The following is a 17,755-nucleotide window of genomic DNA, read 5'->3' as shown; positions in this document are numbered from 1 at the left end:
CTCTCTCTCTCTCTCTCCCGCTCCGTCACCCATCCCTCTCTCTCTCTGCATCCGATGAACCGGCGGCTTGATGGGATGTGACAGTGTGCGTTTGGTTCTCGCTCGCTCCTTTGACAACTCAGGAAATTGGCTTTTCATCTGGCGATGAAAAAAAAAAAAATAATACAAAAAAAAAAAAGGTTTTATTTTTTTTTTTCCGCAGCGCTCCTCGCATTAGGGGACATTCATCTTACGGCGAGGGGCCCAGGAGTAATTGGCGGTCTCGGGCGGTTTATGCATCCGTTTTTTAAGTGCCTCAGGTGGGATGAGCACAAAGGAAAACAGCGGGTTCAGTTGCCGAGGCGCCCGGAGCGGACGTGCACGAGGAGTAATGTCAATACGCACCAGGCTCCAGTGCTGCACTGGACCAAAGTAAATACAAGAGAATAAGATTAAGAAAAAAAAACAAAACGTTAAAAAAATGTCAAAAAGGGACTTGGCGAGGGGGTCATCATTTCGCCGTCATCATTTTCCTTTTTTTTTTTTTACTTCAGCGAGCACTAAAAAACAGAAGCACGCGTTGAATGGTTTTGTGAATTGAAAATCCTGGAAAATGAGTGGTTTGATGAAAGAGCTCAAGGATTGTTTCTTTGGGTTTTTTTTTTACTGAAACCTTCTTTTCTGATAATTGTCAGTAAACAGGGGGAGCTGGGAATGGAACCGACGACCTTGCAAACAGTGGAAGGGACACTCAGCCTCCTGAGCCGCCGTCCACCCTCCATTGAGCCAACAATACGATTTGGGTGAAAAGAAAGAAGGGATGAAAGATTCTCTCGCTGCTTTGAAGAGAACCTGCTCACCCCAAGGTCTCTGGGGTTTTTTTGTTGGGAAGTGGATGCCAACTTCAGCCACGTATTGAAACAAAGCAAAGAGGGAGAAGAAGAAGAAGAAGAAGAAGAAGGAGGAGGAGGAGGTTCCACAGACCTGAGAGGAAGCCAAGCCATGAATGTTTAGGAGAAATTGAATTGAATTGAGTTGAGTTGAGTTGAACTGAACTGAACTGAGCTGAGCTGAGCTGAGCTGAGCTGAGCTGAGCTGAGCTGAGCTGAGCTGAGCTGAGCTGAGCAGGGCTGAACGGGGCTCGTTGGATCGGACACCTTTCTCACGTGAGCACCGCTCTGCGCAGGGGGATAAAAGTTCGGCCGCAAAGCTTCACAACATCGAATCGAAACGAAGAACTCTGCAGAAGGCGTGAGCGGGCGTCGGCACGTAGAAGCCACAGCGGCTGCGGGGCGGCGCACGGGGGCGGGGGGGCGGGGGGGCGGGGCAGGGCGGGGCGCGGGGGCCGGGGCGCGGGGTGGGGACGCGGTCGCCGCCCACGCCCGCCGCCCCTCCCCCCTCTCACCCCCCCGTTCTCTGGGTTAGAAAGATCCGAAAAGGAAACAAAAAAAGCGAAACTCGCCCTTTCGCCGGGAAACTCAAACACGGAAACGGAAATAAATGTGCTTCTTATCTTAACATTGATTCTCCGTATAAGGCATGAGTTTGTTTTTTGTTATAAACCTTTTTTTGTTTTTGGGGGGGGGGGGGGGGTTGCACTCGTTATCTAAAAAGCAATGTGCACTTCTTCACACCTTGGGGTTAGATGGAGCGATATTTACAGCGCTATATCCGCGGACCATTTGTCACCACATCAGAAGGATCTCTTCTGGATGCGAGATAAACAAAAAGAAAAACAACTCAACATTAAAATACATTTTTTTTTTTTTTTTTTTTTTTTTCTATTCTGTTTGCTGTTTGTGTTTCACTGTCTTTTGGTATAGTTACACTGCCAAATACGGAACGTCACCGGCGTCTCACTCAAATGTTGCAGCACGGACACTCAGCGTACAAGATCTCAAACGCCAGATAAAATTGAAGGCGGGGATTTAGAAAGAAAATACTCAAAAGACAGTAAGCGGGGGGGGTCGAGGATTATCAAACTTTTTAACCTGTTGGACGTAAGGTTTGCATTCCGCCCTCTTCACCTTTCCCTGCTGATCCCTCTGCATCCAAACAAAACAGGGTCAGAAAATGATCGCTCCCCCCTTCGCATCTTCGAAGCCTCCGGGGGAGAGTTCCACCTCGAGATATCAAAATCACATTAATCTTCACGAGGCAAAAGTCTTAGGTTTACATAATGACATCAGCTTTGTCACCCCCCCCCCCTCCCCCCCCCACCCCACCCCCGGGGGTCCCTCCGTGGGCCCCGTTGGCCTGTCGGCGAGCGTCGGCTTTTTGAACATGCATGCTGTAAGAGGCGGGGCAGTAATGGTTTTTCCAAAGTCTCCGAGGCGGCCCCGCGGAGACCCCGGCCGAGGTGGAGAGGCTCGGCCGTGGGCGAAGCCGTTTGAAAAGGTGACGCCAGGCACTCACTGGATCAGCCGACCACAAGGGCCGAGGGCCAAGACCTGCGTATCCACAGGGTGAGCGCCGCGGGGCCGCGACAATCCACGACACGCGGTTAATCCAAACTCGTTGAGGTCTTCTGTCATCCCCCCCCCCCCCCCCCCCCGGTTCGTATTTGGGCGTAGCGGAGCGATGCTCGCGAATCAGCCAACGTCCACTCCACGCCCCCCCCCCCCCCCCCCCCCCCCAGTTTTAATTCCTGATTCTGGCTCGGCTCGGCTCTCCGTCGGGCTAGGTGCAGAGTGGCGCCAGCTCGGGCTCCGGAGCGGCGTCGGGGAGTTTGGAGTTGAACGCCTGCAGGGAGTCCTTGATGCGCGCCACCTCCCCGGCCGACAGCTTGAGCCGGTGACGCAGCAGGCACGAGAACAGGTCCAGGGGCTGCGGCGCCGGCGGGGCCAGGCGGTTGATGCGGTCTCTCATCTCCAGCAGCATCATGAAGGCGGCGTCCTGCGTGCCCTGCGTGTAGGGGTAGTCCAGCTGCAGGATCAGGTCCTTGATGCCCTCGGGGTCAAAGTGCAGGCTGTACCCGAACACCTTCAGCGTGTTGATCTTCATGTAGCCCAGGTTGGACGTCTGGTCGTCAATGTCCAGCGGCTCGTAGAAGAGCGTCTCGTTGACAGCCGGGTCGTCGGTGACGATGCGGCTCCGCAGGTAAATGTGCACCGTCTCGAAAAAGGACTTCCATTTGCTGCCCAGCGGCAGCGTCCAGTTGTAGCACTGGGCCGTGGCCGCCGCGTCCAGTCGAGTTCTTTCCCAGTCGGGGAAGTCGGGCTGGTTAACCGGCATGAACCAGCTCTCCGAGTGGCTTCCCCCGAAAGGGTTGACGTAGATCGCGGGCACGGGCTCCAGCGTTGAATTCTTGGTGGAACAAATCTGGAAGGAAATGCCCATGAGCATGTGGATGAGGTTGGACTTGTTCTTGTTGCTCTTCAGCGTCAGCAGCATCCTCTTCCTCCAGGCGGGGTTGAACCAGCTGCCCAGTCGCACGTCATTGCTGATGTAGATGGCGTGGACCTCGATCCTGCTGTCCAGCCGCTGCAGCAGGTACTTCACCTGGAGATGGAGGCGCACATTGTGAGAGAAGAGGAAACAATAACCAGGCTTGGAGAGACAGGTTGAACAGTCACTGCGGGGTTGTTGTGAAACAGGTTTTCTCAAGAAGGTCTTCTCAGGGTTAATTTAATATTGAGATGGACGGACAGACAATAGATCAATAGATAGATAGAGGATGGATGGATGGATGGATGGATGGATAGATAGATAGATAGATAGATAGATAGATAGATAGATAGATAGATAGATAGATAGATAGATAGATAGATAGATAGATAGATAGATAGATAGATGAGCGAGAGAGAGAGGGATGGATAGATGGATGGGTTTTTACACACCTCAGTGTCAGGCATGTCCAGGTCAAAGTTCAGGTAGTGGTCCAGGGAGGCGGCGATGCTTGGCCGGCAGGTGCCAAAATGGAGAAGGTTGCCATGGTGACAGGTGCCGCAGCGGGTCACGTTGTCGGCGGCGCAGGAGGAGCAGGAGGTGGAGGAGGTGGAGTCCACCACGCAGGGGACGACCCCCTGGCAGGAGGGCTGCTCCACCGGGCAGCTGCAGCTCTGCACCTCCTCCGAGAAGGAGCCCAGAACCCCGTGCTCATTACAGTACAGCAGGGACTGGGCCTGCTCCAGCCAGAACCGAGGGGACCTGGGGAGGGAGGGGGGAGGAGAGGGATGGGGGGAGGAGAGGGGGATGGGGGGAGGAGAGGGGGAGAGAGAGATGGAGGGGAGCGAAAGAGACGGCGTGAGGGAGATGGGGATGGAGGGGAAGGGGGTTGAGAGAGAGAGAGAGAGAGAGAGAACAATCCATTATTAATCATACAACAATTAAAGAAATCAAATACAATAAAAAATATGTACATATATACATGTATATGTGTATATATGCATCTTATATCTCATAACTTCATAACCTCGAGGAAGTGCCTTGCTCAAAGAACCCTTAAAAACAACGCACAGTGAATAAAGCAGTGGGAGCCATTTTATTATTTTTTTTGGTCAAATCAAATATATTAAGGTGAGTCTTGACGAGCGTGAGGCATATCAGGTGTTTTTCAGAGATTATTTTTTTTCCCCAGAAATAAATTGGTTCGTTAATTTGTTGCGCCTGTGTTCCTGTGTTCCCCTGTCACCTGCACGCCTCGCCACAAAGAAGGGAACAATTAAAAGTTGGAGCTTGTTTGTTTTTTGTTATTTCATGCAACATCAACACCATGGACGTACATGAACGTTTTCATATTATAATATTATAAGACAATGAATACGACAGAGTGATGAGGCATTTCTCACTATTTTTCAGCTGAGTATCCACAGTAATAAGCCGTAAACTGCTTGGTTCTTGGCATTTAATGAAGAGCACCGGAAACCACGGCCGCCGCACCTTTTTACCTCGACAGGTAAAGATACGTTAAGTGCGGGATTTGTCACCATGAATAACCCGATTCACTGCCGCAGAATACTGGGAGATGGGGGGCATCAATACGCGTCTTGGGCTTCCGTCGGGGCTTGGCCTGGCGTGGCATTCAAGCGGACGCGCAAAGACAGAACGCCGGCTGTGCTTCTAAACGGAGGGGGCTGAAAAGCTGCTTTGACGTGGGCATGAGCGAAAAGGACGCCCGGCGCCAAACATGAGGCCGCGCGTCACGATCGGTGCCTCTGGGGGGAAGCAGTCGGCTGTCGGTGTATTATCGCCGGTGCGGGCGGAGTATCGCCGTCGATCCCAAATAAAGCACAATTAAATGACACGGCTACAAAAAATAAAATAAAAACGCCATCCACAATTAAGGCGACCTGCTGCCACTGCACAATGCATTTTATGATATTTGTTTGAGTGATATTTGAGTGAAGAGGGTTTTATTGATTACGTGTCGATCGGCATAATGAAAGGCTTTATTGACTCAGTCTGCCCTGTGGTCGTATTTAACGATGTATGTGGTAGATGCTGTGACTGGCTGTGCACTATTATATTTATTGCCGCTGGCTCTGACTGCAAACAACATTTAATTTGCAGGGCAATAAAGATTTGGACTGAGTTTACATCGACGGTGAAGGTGAATTAAGTAAGCTAAAGTCTCGATTCTCGATCTCATTCTGGAAATGCCGGAGGTGGGTGTGGTGGCAAATGAGAGAGAAAGGAAGCTAGCCCTGCACCCAAAATAAGTACAACATACTTCCTGGAATAGAATATCTCTTTATTGTCATTGTAAAAGTAGGAAACAATAAAATTTGTCCTCTGCATTGGACCCATCCTATACCTGGGCAGTGGGACCAACTCCAGCTCCGGGGTTAGGGTTAGGACCGGGAGGGAACCCACGAAACACGGGAAGAACACACGAACGCCACCCAGAAAGGTCCTGGGACGGCCTGGATTACGATCCATGACCTTCTTGATGTGAGGAGTATCCCGGTCGTCCCAGGTGATTTCTGGGTGGAGTTTATATGTTCTTCCCGTGTTGTGCTCGCCACTGAGCCACCCGTGCTGCTATGTGCGTACTACTGTCCTAAGATCTTGTCTTCAGTTCAGCCACAAACTGCTCAAGGGGAGACTGGGACACTAGCCCTGCATCCAAAATGGCATATTACATACTACATACTACATACTATGTACTACATACTACATATTACATACTACATACTACATATTACATATGATGTTCTACATACTACATACTACTGTCCTGCGTACTTTACTATGCAAGTAAAAACAACACTCTAGTCTCCCTGGACTTACTGCATCGTAATTCAGCCGCTTCACTGCCTTTCAGCGTGTTTCCATGACAACACTGCATCGTAACTTGTGTCCTCCCAATGTGTTGTGGGATACGCTCGCCAGCGTAGTGTGCAGTGTTTGCGTAGCACGACATTTCACCGGATGTAGTGAGTCACCCCGGGGGCTTTTCCCACACCATCTGATCATTTGATGCATCCCACTATTTTGGACCTTCTAAAAACATCAGAGGCTCGTACGCCGCTCGGGACATTGTACAGCGTCAATCTTGGGGGGGAAGCTTAGATATAAGACACTACACTGGACACACTGTTTAGAAGAGATAGTGAATGGGGCCGAGGCCTTGTCCTCAGTTCAGCCAGGAAAGTGGATAAACATGGAGAAGTTCATTAGCAATTAAAATATGATTTGGGGGGTTGGGCAAGCAGCCTGGAGATAGAGCGACATTTTGACTGATTGATTCCTCAACTTAATTAAACTTTTCTAAACTCGAGAAAGAAAAAAGCGGTTGCCACTGATTTGGCGCTGTCACCGGGGGGATGTGCGCCCGTCACTCGCTCCCGCTCAGCCCCACTTCCATACATCAAAGCCAAAGTCAATAAGTGTGTCATGGCGCCCGACGCAGAGTTGTGTTTTTTTATACAAAAAACGATTTCCCCTTTTCCACTCCCCGGCCCCCCTTCAAAACCCCCCCCCCTCTTTTCTCAGAGCGCTTATCCAATAAAAGAAAACAGATAGCAACCAACTAGGACAGCGGGTGCGGCAATTAATTCTTAAAGCCACAAGCTAAACTTCTGATCCTCAATCAGGATGATCCCGCAAATGTCATTCATTTGGTGCAAATCAATTCCTCAATATCCCCCGACCGCTTCCCTCGGAACACAGCGAGGCCGCCGCCTGCTGCGCTGCAGGACAGACACTGAACCGGGGGGAGGGAGGGAGGGAAGGGAGGGAGGGAGGGAGGGAAGGGAGGGAGGGATCCACGTGGGACGGCGGGGATGGCGATGTGTCAGCTTTTAATTTAACATTATCCCATTTCCAGTGAGTGTCCGGCCGCTGATGGATGCTGTGCGGGGGCTTATCGTGCTACTTCCAGAGGCCTTCCAGGGGTCAGCGGCAAAGCCCCGCACACGCTGACACACACTGGAGGCTTAGGCAAGACGCGGCCGCTGGACAGAGGGATTTACGCACCTTGATTTTTAAATAATGCATCTAATGTATAATAATAATTAATAAATAATTACATCAATTAATAATTATTAATTATATCACATTACATTAATTAATAAAAATAAATTATTTAATTTAAGCATTTTATAAGTTTTTTTTGTATTATATTATTTATTTAATTATTATTATATTTTTATTTACTTATGTTTTAATGTTTATGTTTTTGGTTTTTTTTACCATATTCAGGCAGTGGTTTAAAGGTTAAATTCAAAAAAATCTTTGTGTCTCTGTTTTTCCTTTTCTTGCTCGAAGACACATTTTCCCCTTCCATTGAAGGTGGCGTGGAACCTGCAGAGGAGGTGGAATGTGGAGACTGAGCACCGCATCACACTACTTCACTTCACTTGCATAGGTTTCTACCCTACTACCACTACCCAAATAAACCTCTTGAATCTTGAACCCTTACCCTACCCTTACCCCTGACCCCCGACCCTAACACTTGCCCTCAACCATAACCCAAACCCTAAAATTAGTAGTGCGCACACACATACACATCCATGTATATATGTGGATAGAGGGACTATAAGTGATAAATAAACTTGTGGGAAAATGTCATGCTACACACAGTCACTCAATGAATAAATAAATAAACAAATAAATAAATAAATATACTAGTAAAAAAAATAAATAAACAAGTAAGAAAATAAATAAATAAATAAATAAATATGTAGATAAACAAATTTATAAATAAATGCATAAATGAATGATTAAATAAATAAATTGTAAATGTAGATAAACAAATGAATGAATAAATGAATAACTGAATAAATGAATGAATAAATAAATACATAAAAGTGCTAGAAAAAAGGGGTTTGAAATCATAATTTAACTAATTTATCTACATGCAAATATTAATCACACAAGGGTTGCGGAAGGCGCATTCAAACCAAAAGAACAAACAGGAAAAAAGGTGTAAATCATGTCTGTATTTTGTACCTCTTTACATAATTCCTTGTTTTTTTACATTTCATTTAGCAGACGCTTTTATCCAAAGCGACTTACGATTATTCAAACACCGACGGACGCAGCCATCAGGAGCAATTAGGGGTTAAGTGTCTTGCTCAAGGACACTGCAGCATGCTAGCAGGAGGAGCCTGGGATCGAAGCAGCAACCTTTAGATTACTGCGCGGAAATTCCTTTCCCGGGGGCGAACCTCAAGACATCACCCACGACGGTGCCCGAAACACTCCGGCAACCTCCCCCGACCGCCCCGCCCCGGGCCCGTGTGGACGACAAACTATGAGCGACGGCGACAAACAAACGGATTGGCGCGGAAGACAGCAGATCGTCGCCCGGGCCCGAGAGAGGCTGACTGAGACGGGGGCGACAAGCCGGAGAGGAGGGAAAGAGAAGGAAGGATAAGGAGGGAGGGGAGACGGGGGAGAGAGGCGGGGGAGAGAGGCAGGAGGGACGGAGTCAAAGAGGCAGCGGGGAGGGCAGGGAGTGACAGAGGTGACGGAGGGAGAAAGGGAGCGAGGGGACAAAGGCGAGAGGGAGCGGCGGCTCCAGGCAGTTCCCGCTGTCGGGCAAATTAAAGTCCTCGGGGTAAACAGGGGCCGAGCTGTCAGTCCGCGGGAGAACTTGATTACCAGTTGCCACGGCGCCGCACACCTCGCGCCACAAAGGCCCTCAACCCCCGAACGAGACACTTGATCTTTCTCTGCGCTGCTCCCTTTTCTTTGGGCCTCGCTCTTTCTTTTATCGTGACATTTCCCCACCCGCTGGAGTCGGAGGGGGCGGTGGAGTAAGAGCCAAGCGGCAACCCTTACAGCCGGGGCGTTGAAGCCAATCGTACTCGATCGCAGTGCGGATAATGGCCACTAGGCGCTGCTACGTAAAAACCTCTGGGTGGAAGTCAATGGAAAAAAAGGAACAACTTCTCACTAGAAATACAGTGAATAATCTTTATTTACACCAAACACGAGGACCTTAATATGTACGTTTTCTTCTTCTGATGGGTGACTCCAAAAGAGGACAATAAGGCTTTAAGCTATGTTTAGGGACATCGTTTAGGGATGTAATTTCACTCCATATATGTATGTATGTATGCTCGCATGTGACAAATCAAACACAATGAAAGGTGGTTGCCTCGAGTGCCGTTCGAGCAAGGTGGATGTCCGCCCACTTCCGTCCACTAGCTGTTTGGTGGTTTCACTGGCCCCGCCCCCCACGCACCGGGACTCCGCCCCCGCTCGGGGGCGCGGCGGCTGAGCGGTTTGGCGCTGTCGCCTCACGGCAAGAAGGCGCTGGGTTCGAACCCCGGCCGTCCCAGGTCCCTTCCGTGTGGAGTTCGCATGTTCCCCCCGCGTTGGCGTGGGTTTCCTCCGGGTGCTCCGGGTTCCGCCCACCATCAAAAGACATGCATGTCAGGGGGTTAACACGGTGCTCCTGAGCAAGGCGCTGACCACGGAGCTGGAGCGGGTCCCCGGGGCGCTGCACGGCGGCTGCCCACTGCTCCCCGGTACAGGATGGGTCCGATGAGGAGGACAAATTTCACTGTGCTTGTGCGATGGCAGTGAAGGCATTCTACCCTATTCTATCGACCGAGCTCTGGCCCCACGCTGCCAAGATGGCGCCGAGCATCAACCCAAACTCGAGGCTTCAAATCCCGGGGGCTACTTGCTTGGCGTCTTCCCCCCTCTCCTCACCCCCTCATCCTTTCCTCAGCTGCTGCCTTTCCGCCGCCCCGTCTTCGTTCTCCCCCGAGGAACAGCGGCAGCCAAATTGCCATGTAATGATGTCTGAGTGAAGCGCGCAAACTTGCTCAGTAATCAACCGCAGGTGTGGAATTAAACACCACCCGAGTGGAGGGGAGTCCCGAGACAATGCCCGAACAAATCCAAACAGCCTGTCACATTACCAAATGCTGATTTTAAAGAATGGGCGTGATTAGAGCGTCGCATTGTGTTTCAAAATAATTTTTAAGGACTGGATTTGTTCCACATCGCCGAGAAGAATAACCACTGAACCTCCTCTGGAAAGAATTGTGGAAGTCGACCCGTGAATACATTTGAAAATTACTCAGACACGATTTGCTGCAGATAAGAGCGAGGAAACTAACGTTGCCAACGGTTACTTTCCCGTTCTTAATAGTATATTTATTCCGATGTTTTTGGCTCCCTGTCGACATCAAGGAGCTCAGCCAAATGCCAAGAGAGTAGCGTCGACTTAGCTTCTGAAATCGTGTACAGGGTGGAATGTTGAATCGGGGCCAAGCTACCGAGTCACTCCGGGGTTAATGTGGCGCCGCAGACAGCCCTCGGTTACCTGCCTCGGCTCTCCGCGAGCGCTGTTCCGCGGCTGAATGGCTTTTCCTCACATGTAATTGGACATGAAAAAAAATGTGCACTTTCCATTTGTTGCAATGTTCTGTGCGTCCCGGTCTCCGTGTTTCCTTCCCCTCTTTTGCAATTACCTAGAGAGATACCGAGAGGCAGCAAGGCCTCTCCAGACGCCTGGCGAATCCCAACAAGACACGCACAGCATCACTATACTCGATGAGGGACACACCAGGTTGGTGCCGAGTCGGTTCTCCCTTTCCTTGTGTCGGGACCCGACAGTGAAGGTGCAGTCAGGAAGACAGCGTTCATCCGCTGGGGGCGCGGACAACCTGACGTAATCACCCAGCCAATCAGAGTCCGCCCCACCCTCGGAGGACCAATCCCATCGCTGCCGGCCGGCATTTCCACAATTGCCCCGATTATGTTTAATTGCAGACACCCTGTTCTGGTAGTGCCACCTCCACCCGATCGACGGCAGCACTATTTACCAACCAAGTTCTGCAGAGAGGACATTGAGCTGTTCTCCTTAGTTTGCGTTCTAGTCCGTCTTGATTTGATTGCCATATATATCTTCTTCACTGGCCATGGCACACAGGCTGGGGGCGTTACACTTCCCAAACAATGATGCCAGGCTACACTGGAGGATGTAGCTCCAGTGTAGCTCCTTGAAGGCAGACTGTCGACACAAAACCAGCCAAATATCCAGCAAAAACAGTTCCATGACCTACCTTCCTCTGGGCAGGCTGATGCGAGGCTGCTTGGGGCAGCGTTTGCTCAGGGTGAACAGCTTCCGGACAATCTTCTGGGACTTCCCCAGGATGAGGGCGGTGCTGGCCTCCAGCTGGGCGTAGCGCTTCTGGAGGGGCGGGTCGGCCGACCAGTACCTGGCGATGGCGGACACATTCATGTACTGGTCGGTGGGCAAGCGCTTCAGGAAGGCTTTGAATTCGTCTGCACGGGGGGGGTCAGAAGCCGGAGGAAGTGGAGGGTGGAGGATTGGCGGATGGGGGAAGAGGGATGAGAGGGAGGACAAAGGCACAATTGGAACAAAATTAATCTTCACGCAACAATTATATGCTGACAACCTATTCTTAGTCGCTGGGCGCATATTCACCGCACCGTCAATAAATCAGCCCGTGTCCTGTGCACAGATAATGAATTTTTCACGTGTTGTTTGAAGAGCCCAAAAAGCCGCTAAATTGTAATGAGTCGCCATTACAAAGTAAACACCTGCGCCTTAACGTGCGGTTACACTCGTTCACACCGTCATTAAAATCTCACAACCACCGTCGCCGACAAAGACAAGTTGTGTCAGGAGCGACAGCCTTGCTTTCACGCTCGGGTGGCTATTTTCATTTGATCCACGGCTTGAATACACCAATGTCGGTTTTATTATCATTATTATTATTCAAAAAGGTAAGCACCCAATCTATATTCTGCATTACGTTAATGAGCCGGAAAAATCCCATTCTGAAATGATAAGCGGACAGCTTCCTTTCATCTTCCTCCTCGTTGCAGCTTCATAAAGGCAATTCAGACATTCCGTTTGGATTATGCCGCAACCAAATGCACTTCTCGTAGTTTCCCGGTGTTTCCTGCTCGGTCACTTTGCCGTTTCCTCTGCGCGGTCTCTTTTACGCACACTTTTAATGCGTTCATAATAAATGATAACATTGGAATTCAAAGGTCAGGTTTATTGATCTGTTCCGCAAATTCAGCATCATTTCATCCGACATTTTCGGCATGCGACCTCTGGGTATTAGGGGTATCATTCCGGCGGGAGCTTGGCAATCCAACACTCAAATGTTTACTGTTCTGCTCGACATGTTCATCACTGAGCGCTTTTCCTCACATCCAGAGATGAAAACGAAATAGGCCCTTTAACCAATTCGGAGTTCCGCAGACCCAGCGCCGTCAATTTCCTTCTGAATAAATCCTCACACCAGTGATGCTTCAAGCCCCTGGCAAAAAATGGAAATCTCCTTTCGCCCGGCTCTGCCAAATAGACATGTATATGACGCCGGCACGGGCATCATTTCAGTTTCCCAGTTGAGTAAGCAACTCATGCTTTTGTAAAAGGGCTATTTGGCAGAGGAGAAAAAAGAGACAAGAGCGACGGCTGCACCCACAGTGATGTCTTCACAGAACACAGGGGGGGGGGGGGCGTGTTAGTATTAAGACGGCTGAAACCAGCCGGACAGAGATTATGCCGGCGCTGATCCCCGGAGGAAACTGAACCTCCGCGCGCTCTCCCCCCAGGCCAGCTGAGTGACACCTTGTCAAATTGTTGGAAAAGGTCCGGCGGAGGCGAGCGTTCCCGAGCGTTGTTTTTGGCAGGAAGATAGTCAAGGAGCTGTGCTGCGGAGCCAAGGCACCTGACACCAGGCCAAAAAGCAGGAGGCGGTGATGCCCCTCCTCACGGCTCTGTGGAAGGACCTCCTCCCTGGGATGGAAAGATGCATATATACAGTATATATATATATATATATATACTGTAAACTCTACAGAAATAGTCAAACTTGCACGATTTCCTACTTTTGTCAATGTGAATTGTTGACACAGAGGCTGATTTTATATTTCAAATGTTTCACTTTCATTACATTTTGATGTGAACTGCTGTAATATCCCAATTTACCTCTGGGATTAATGATCAATCCATCCATCTATCTGTCTATCTATCTATCTATCTATCTATCTATCTATCTATCTATCTATCTATCTATCTATCTATCTATCTATCTATCTATCTATCTATCTATCTATCTGTCTGTCTGTCTGTCTCTCCTTCGTCTGTCTATCTATCTATCTATCTATTTATCTATCTATCTATCTGTCTGTCTGTCTGTCTATCTGTCTATCTATCTGTCTGTCTATCTATCTATCTATCCACCTATCTGTCTGTCTGTCTATCTGTCTATCTATCTGTCTGTCTATCTATCTATCTACCCACCTATCTGTCTGTCTGTCTATCTGTCAATCTATCTATCTGTCTGTCTATCTATCTATCCACCTATCTGGCTGTCTGTCTGTCTATCGATCTATCTATCTATCTATCCACCTATCTGTCTGTCTGCCTGTCTGTCTATCTATCTAAATCAATAAGGTGATACTCAGTTTGACATTGGAGATTCTGCTTGTTTACACTCATCAGCTGATCTGTTTTGCCACGTCTCCTCTTCTTCCCAAAACAAAGACAGATTCGTGGTCAGACTCTGGATAACGACGCCGCGCACTGTGCCTACAGCGTGTTCCAATTATAGAAGCTGACGTCTGATCATAACGGTGCAACAAAACCGGTTGGAGCTTGAATGGGAGCCGGACATTGGGAGTCCAAAGGAGGTCGAAGGGACGTCCTTTTGCCGGGGCGCCGTGGAACTTGAGCCCGGGCGCAGCCCCACAGCCTCGCGGCGGCGCCTGATCCCAGCCCGACCGGCTGTGGGGAAACAAAGGCGCGGGAGCGCGGTTGGAAAATAAAATGCGGATATTGCTTTATCGAGCGTCTTGTTGGATTACTTCATCTATCCCGAGACAACAGGAAGGCATTGAATTACCTGGCAACATAATAAAGACTAATAACTTATGTAGCTGCAATATCATCAAGCGGAAAACAGATATGACACGCGGCTAAGAGGGAAATTACCTCCTAATTGTTTTATTTAGAATACAAATGAGAAATCCAGTTTCACTCCAGGATCCTCGGCGGAGAAAAATCCAGGCTTAGTGCTACTTTGATCTGGTGGGAAGGCATTTAGGATTCCGGAGCAAATGAACGCAGACGAGCGGCGCGAGGCTCCGTCTAAGCGGCGGTCCGCCCCGCGGTTCTTCCTCCGGATGACGAGCGCTCTGAGCGGAACCTTCGCACTCGTCCCCGGCGTTGACGAGGGGCCCCTCGTCGCGGCTCGTTCCGTCGTCACTCCCGTCGTTCGCCGCGTTTTGTGATGTCGCATTTAACTGAAATATTTAATCAGGACCCATTATGCTTCTTTATAACCAAGTCAACATCGGTCTGCGAGATCCCCGGAACATGTTTTAAACATTTCTTGTGCTGAAACTACCACTCAGATTATGCATTGGAGCCATTCCACCCTGTGTGAAAACGGGCTGTTTCAATGGGTGGAGCCGCCCTCCCGAGACCCCCAGCTCTGTGAGTCAATGGGGTTGGAGCTTTACTCCGAGTTTTCGTTTCCATGTTCCCGTAAACTTTCACCCATTTCCCCTCATCGGTCCAACAAAATCTGTTTCTGAACACATGTGAGGTGAGAAATAAACAATCCAGTTGCTGAATCTTCACTCATACTCCATCTACAAGGCCTCTTTGAAAAGTTTGTTGCCACCTTCACCGTGGTGAGTGGGTGTGTGGAGCTTGGTGCACTCTACAGTACAGTCCTACCGTAGACACATCAGACACTTAGATTCTGCAGTTTTGTCACATTTGGTATCAATTCCTCTTTCTTTTAAAAGATTTGTGCTGGTCTCTGCAGCCAACAGCAGAGCACTTCCCATGATTAGCTCTTATCTTCGATGTCAGCTGGTCCGACCGCGCTCCATGGATGGAGTCACTCGGACGGGCGGCGCTCCTAATTGTGATGTGTCTCAATGCTACGTAGTACCGGGACACAAAGCTCAACGGCTCGTTTCAGGACATGTTTTCCGAAACAGACAACTCACAGTAAACTGACGACTTGTCTCCTCTCAGCACCGTCAGAGACCCACAAGTGTGTGCACTGAAAACTGAAAAAGTGAGTTTTGAATAACACTGCAGGTGCCCATTTAAAGAAATTTTTGACAATTGTCACAGGGCTTCAAGAGCGTAACGTCGATTACAGCCGGTTGCCAGTAGGAAGCGTTGCAACTTCCTGTTTCTAGTCTCTGATGTTAGCACGGATGTGGCCAAAAGAGCCGATTTGTGGAAGCGCAAAAGATACCAAATCTTATGGAAACCCACTGGAATGATGGGAACCAGCCCATAAATAATGTTAACCAACTTCTCAAAGGCCTGGGTTGGGAAAGTTGTGGCTCTGTCCTACAGGCTTTTTTCCGCCGGCGATGGCCAGAGAGAACAGTGCATATTTTTGCAACGATGGCAGCACCAATGAATTATTTCGGTAGCGCCGAAAATGAACGACGAACAAAATTGCCAGGAGTGTCGCGCCGGAGTCCGTCAATCCCAGTTCACCTGTCACGGAAGTGATTAACGGCCATCTAATGGAGCTTCCAGCGCCGGCGGCGGATATATGGCCCCCAACTCGGAGACACCGCGCCGCTCTCCCTCCCATCCGGACGACGCCGGAGCACCTTCCCGTCCCGCTCCAGCCGTGAGCCGCGGAGCGTGTCGGCGGCCCGATCCGGGGCAAACGCCGCAGCCATGACAGGGTTGGTTTTTATTTCAATGATTTCACTGCCCGACACCGTGGGGATATCACAGGGAAAGTGCGTTTCTTTCCTTCCATATGATGAGGACGGTGCGAGCCGCCTCAGCGCCGCGTTCGGCTTCAGAAGCCGAGGCGCCATTGATCGTCCGCGGCTGATTGTTATTAGAGGAGAAACCGGGAACAAAAAGGCAGCGGGAGCGGCTCATTGAACAAGGGGAAACACGTGTAGAAGCACGGAAGAAGATGTGGGATGGGGCTATGGAAACCGCAGGAGCGTAGAGAGATGTGATTTAAAAAGCCTCTATTTACACGGAGAAAGGGTCTTTGAAATGCCCCGATGAAGACCGCGGTGGCTTTTTAAACCGGGAACCACGGGAGAGAAGCGCACGGTTGGAATTAGGGTTGAGATTTTGGAGGGGCCTGCGCCCCCTAAAGTAGAGCGTACCATCACTCTGAGCTCAGATCACAGCCGTCTTTTTTTACCTGACTCAATAAAAACAGTGTTTTTATTGTGGATTGATTTATTTTCCTCCCATTTCTAATGCTGTCCCATGCTACCTTTCCTTCTACCTTTAGTTCTACATTTCCTTCTACCTTTCCTCATTTCCTTTCCTATTTACATTTCCTCTCTACCTTTGCTTCAACCTTTCCTCTCTTCCTCTCCTCCACTCTAGCTTTCCCCTCTTCCTTTCCGATCTTCCTTTCCTACCTACTCTACGCTTCCAGTCTATCTTTACTTCTACCTTTGCTCGCCTCCTCTCCGCTCTGCCTTTCCTCTCTTCATTTTCTCCTTTGAAACTCCGACTCGGAGTCGGGAAAATCATCACACCTCACCCTCTCTCTCACCCTTCCTCTCTCCCTCTCTCCCTCTCTCTCTCTCGCCCTCCCTCTCTCCCTCTCTCTCTCTCGCCCTCCCTCTCTCGCTCTCTCTCGCTCTCGCCCTCCCTCTCTCCCTCTCTCGCTCTCTCTCGCTCTCGCCCTCCCTCTCTCCCTCTCTCGCTCTCTCTCGCTCTCGCCCTCCCTCTCTCCGTCTCTCGCTCTCATTTCCTCCGTCTTCACAGCCCCTCCGTCTGTCAGTCTCCTGTCTTCTGCTCCCTCGCTCCTTTTGCATTATTCCCTCGTTTGCCTCCCTCCCCGCAGCCGGGGCGATCATTAGCTCGGCCCGTCACGCCGGAGGAATACGTCTGCCTGTTTTCCTGCTTTTGTCTGACATTTATGACTCCATGTCCCAAATTTATGGACAATTTAGCTCACTCAGAATCTATCAGATAAGGAGGCCGGGGGGTTATTTTCCATAATGGGCGACCGGGCGGCCCCCGGAATCTCCGTCTTTTTGGGGTTTTTTTTGTTTTTTTTGGGGGGGGGGGTGGCTGCGTTGGGTTGATTCATGGCGAAGCCGGGGCGGCGGGAGGAGGTCTGTTGGTTTGACAGAAAACAAGGACGGAGGGTTGTTGAGGAGGATTTAGCGACGCCGAAACACAACAAATGATTATGCGGCGGAGGGGGGCGACGGCGTCGGACCGCTCGTGGGATGAGTGGTGGGAGGTGACAGGAGCCGCTGAAATGACTGGTGTTCGGTGAAAGCTTCTGTGAAATGATATTTTAAATAAATAAGTGAAAAAGTATGTTATTGCTATTGGTGCTAATTAGTTCCTCCCTCTTAA

At 49.9% G+C, this 17,755-nt stretch overlaps 1 protein-coding gene across 1 annotated transcript in view; it reads right to left on the bottom strand.

The window, feature by feature from the left end:
• Positions 1–2,658: 2,658 nt before the first annotated feature.
• Positions 2,659–17,755, bottom strand: part of brinp2 (bone morphogenetic protein/retinoic acid inducible neural-specific 2) — a gene marked incomplete at both ends in the record, with an annotated part of 115,645 nt that continues 100,548 nt past the window's right edge. Inside the window, 3 exons of the mRNA XM_080010588.1 lie at positions 2,659–3,480; positions 3,819–4,128; positions 11,448–11,670. Coding sequence (XP_079866714.1) covers positions 2,659–3,480; positions 3,819–4,128; positions 11,448–11,670 — 1,355 coding nt within the window. The remainder of the gene's footprint in view (positions 3,481–3,818; positions 4,129–11,447; positions 11,671–17,755) is intronic.

This window comes from Zeus faber (assembly GCF_960531495.2).
Source record: "Zeus faber genome assembly, chromosome: 12".
Taxonomy (NCBI): domain Eukaryota; kingdom Metazoa; phylum Chordata; class Actinopteri; order Zeiformes; family Zeidae; genus Zeus; species Zeus faber.
The sequence above is the reverse complement of the archived record's forward strand: the minus strand, read 5'-3'. Positions and strand labels throughout refer to the sequence as shown.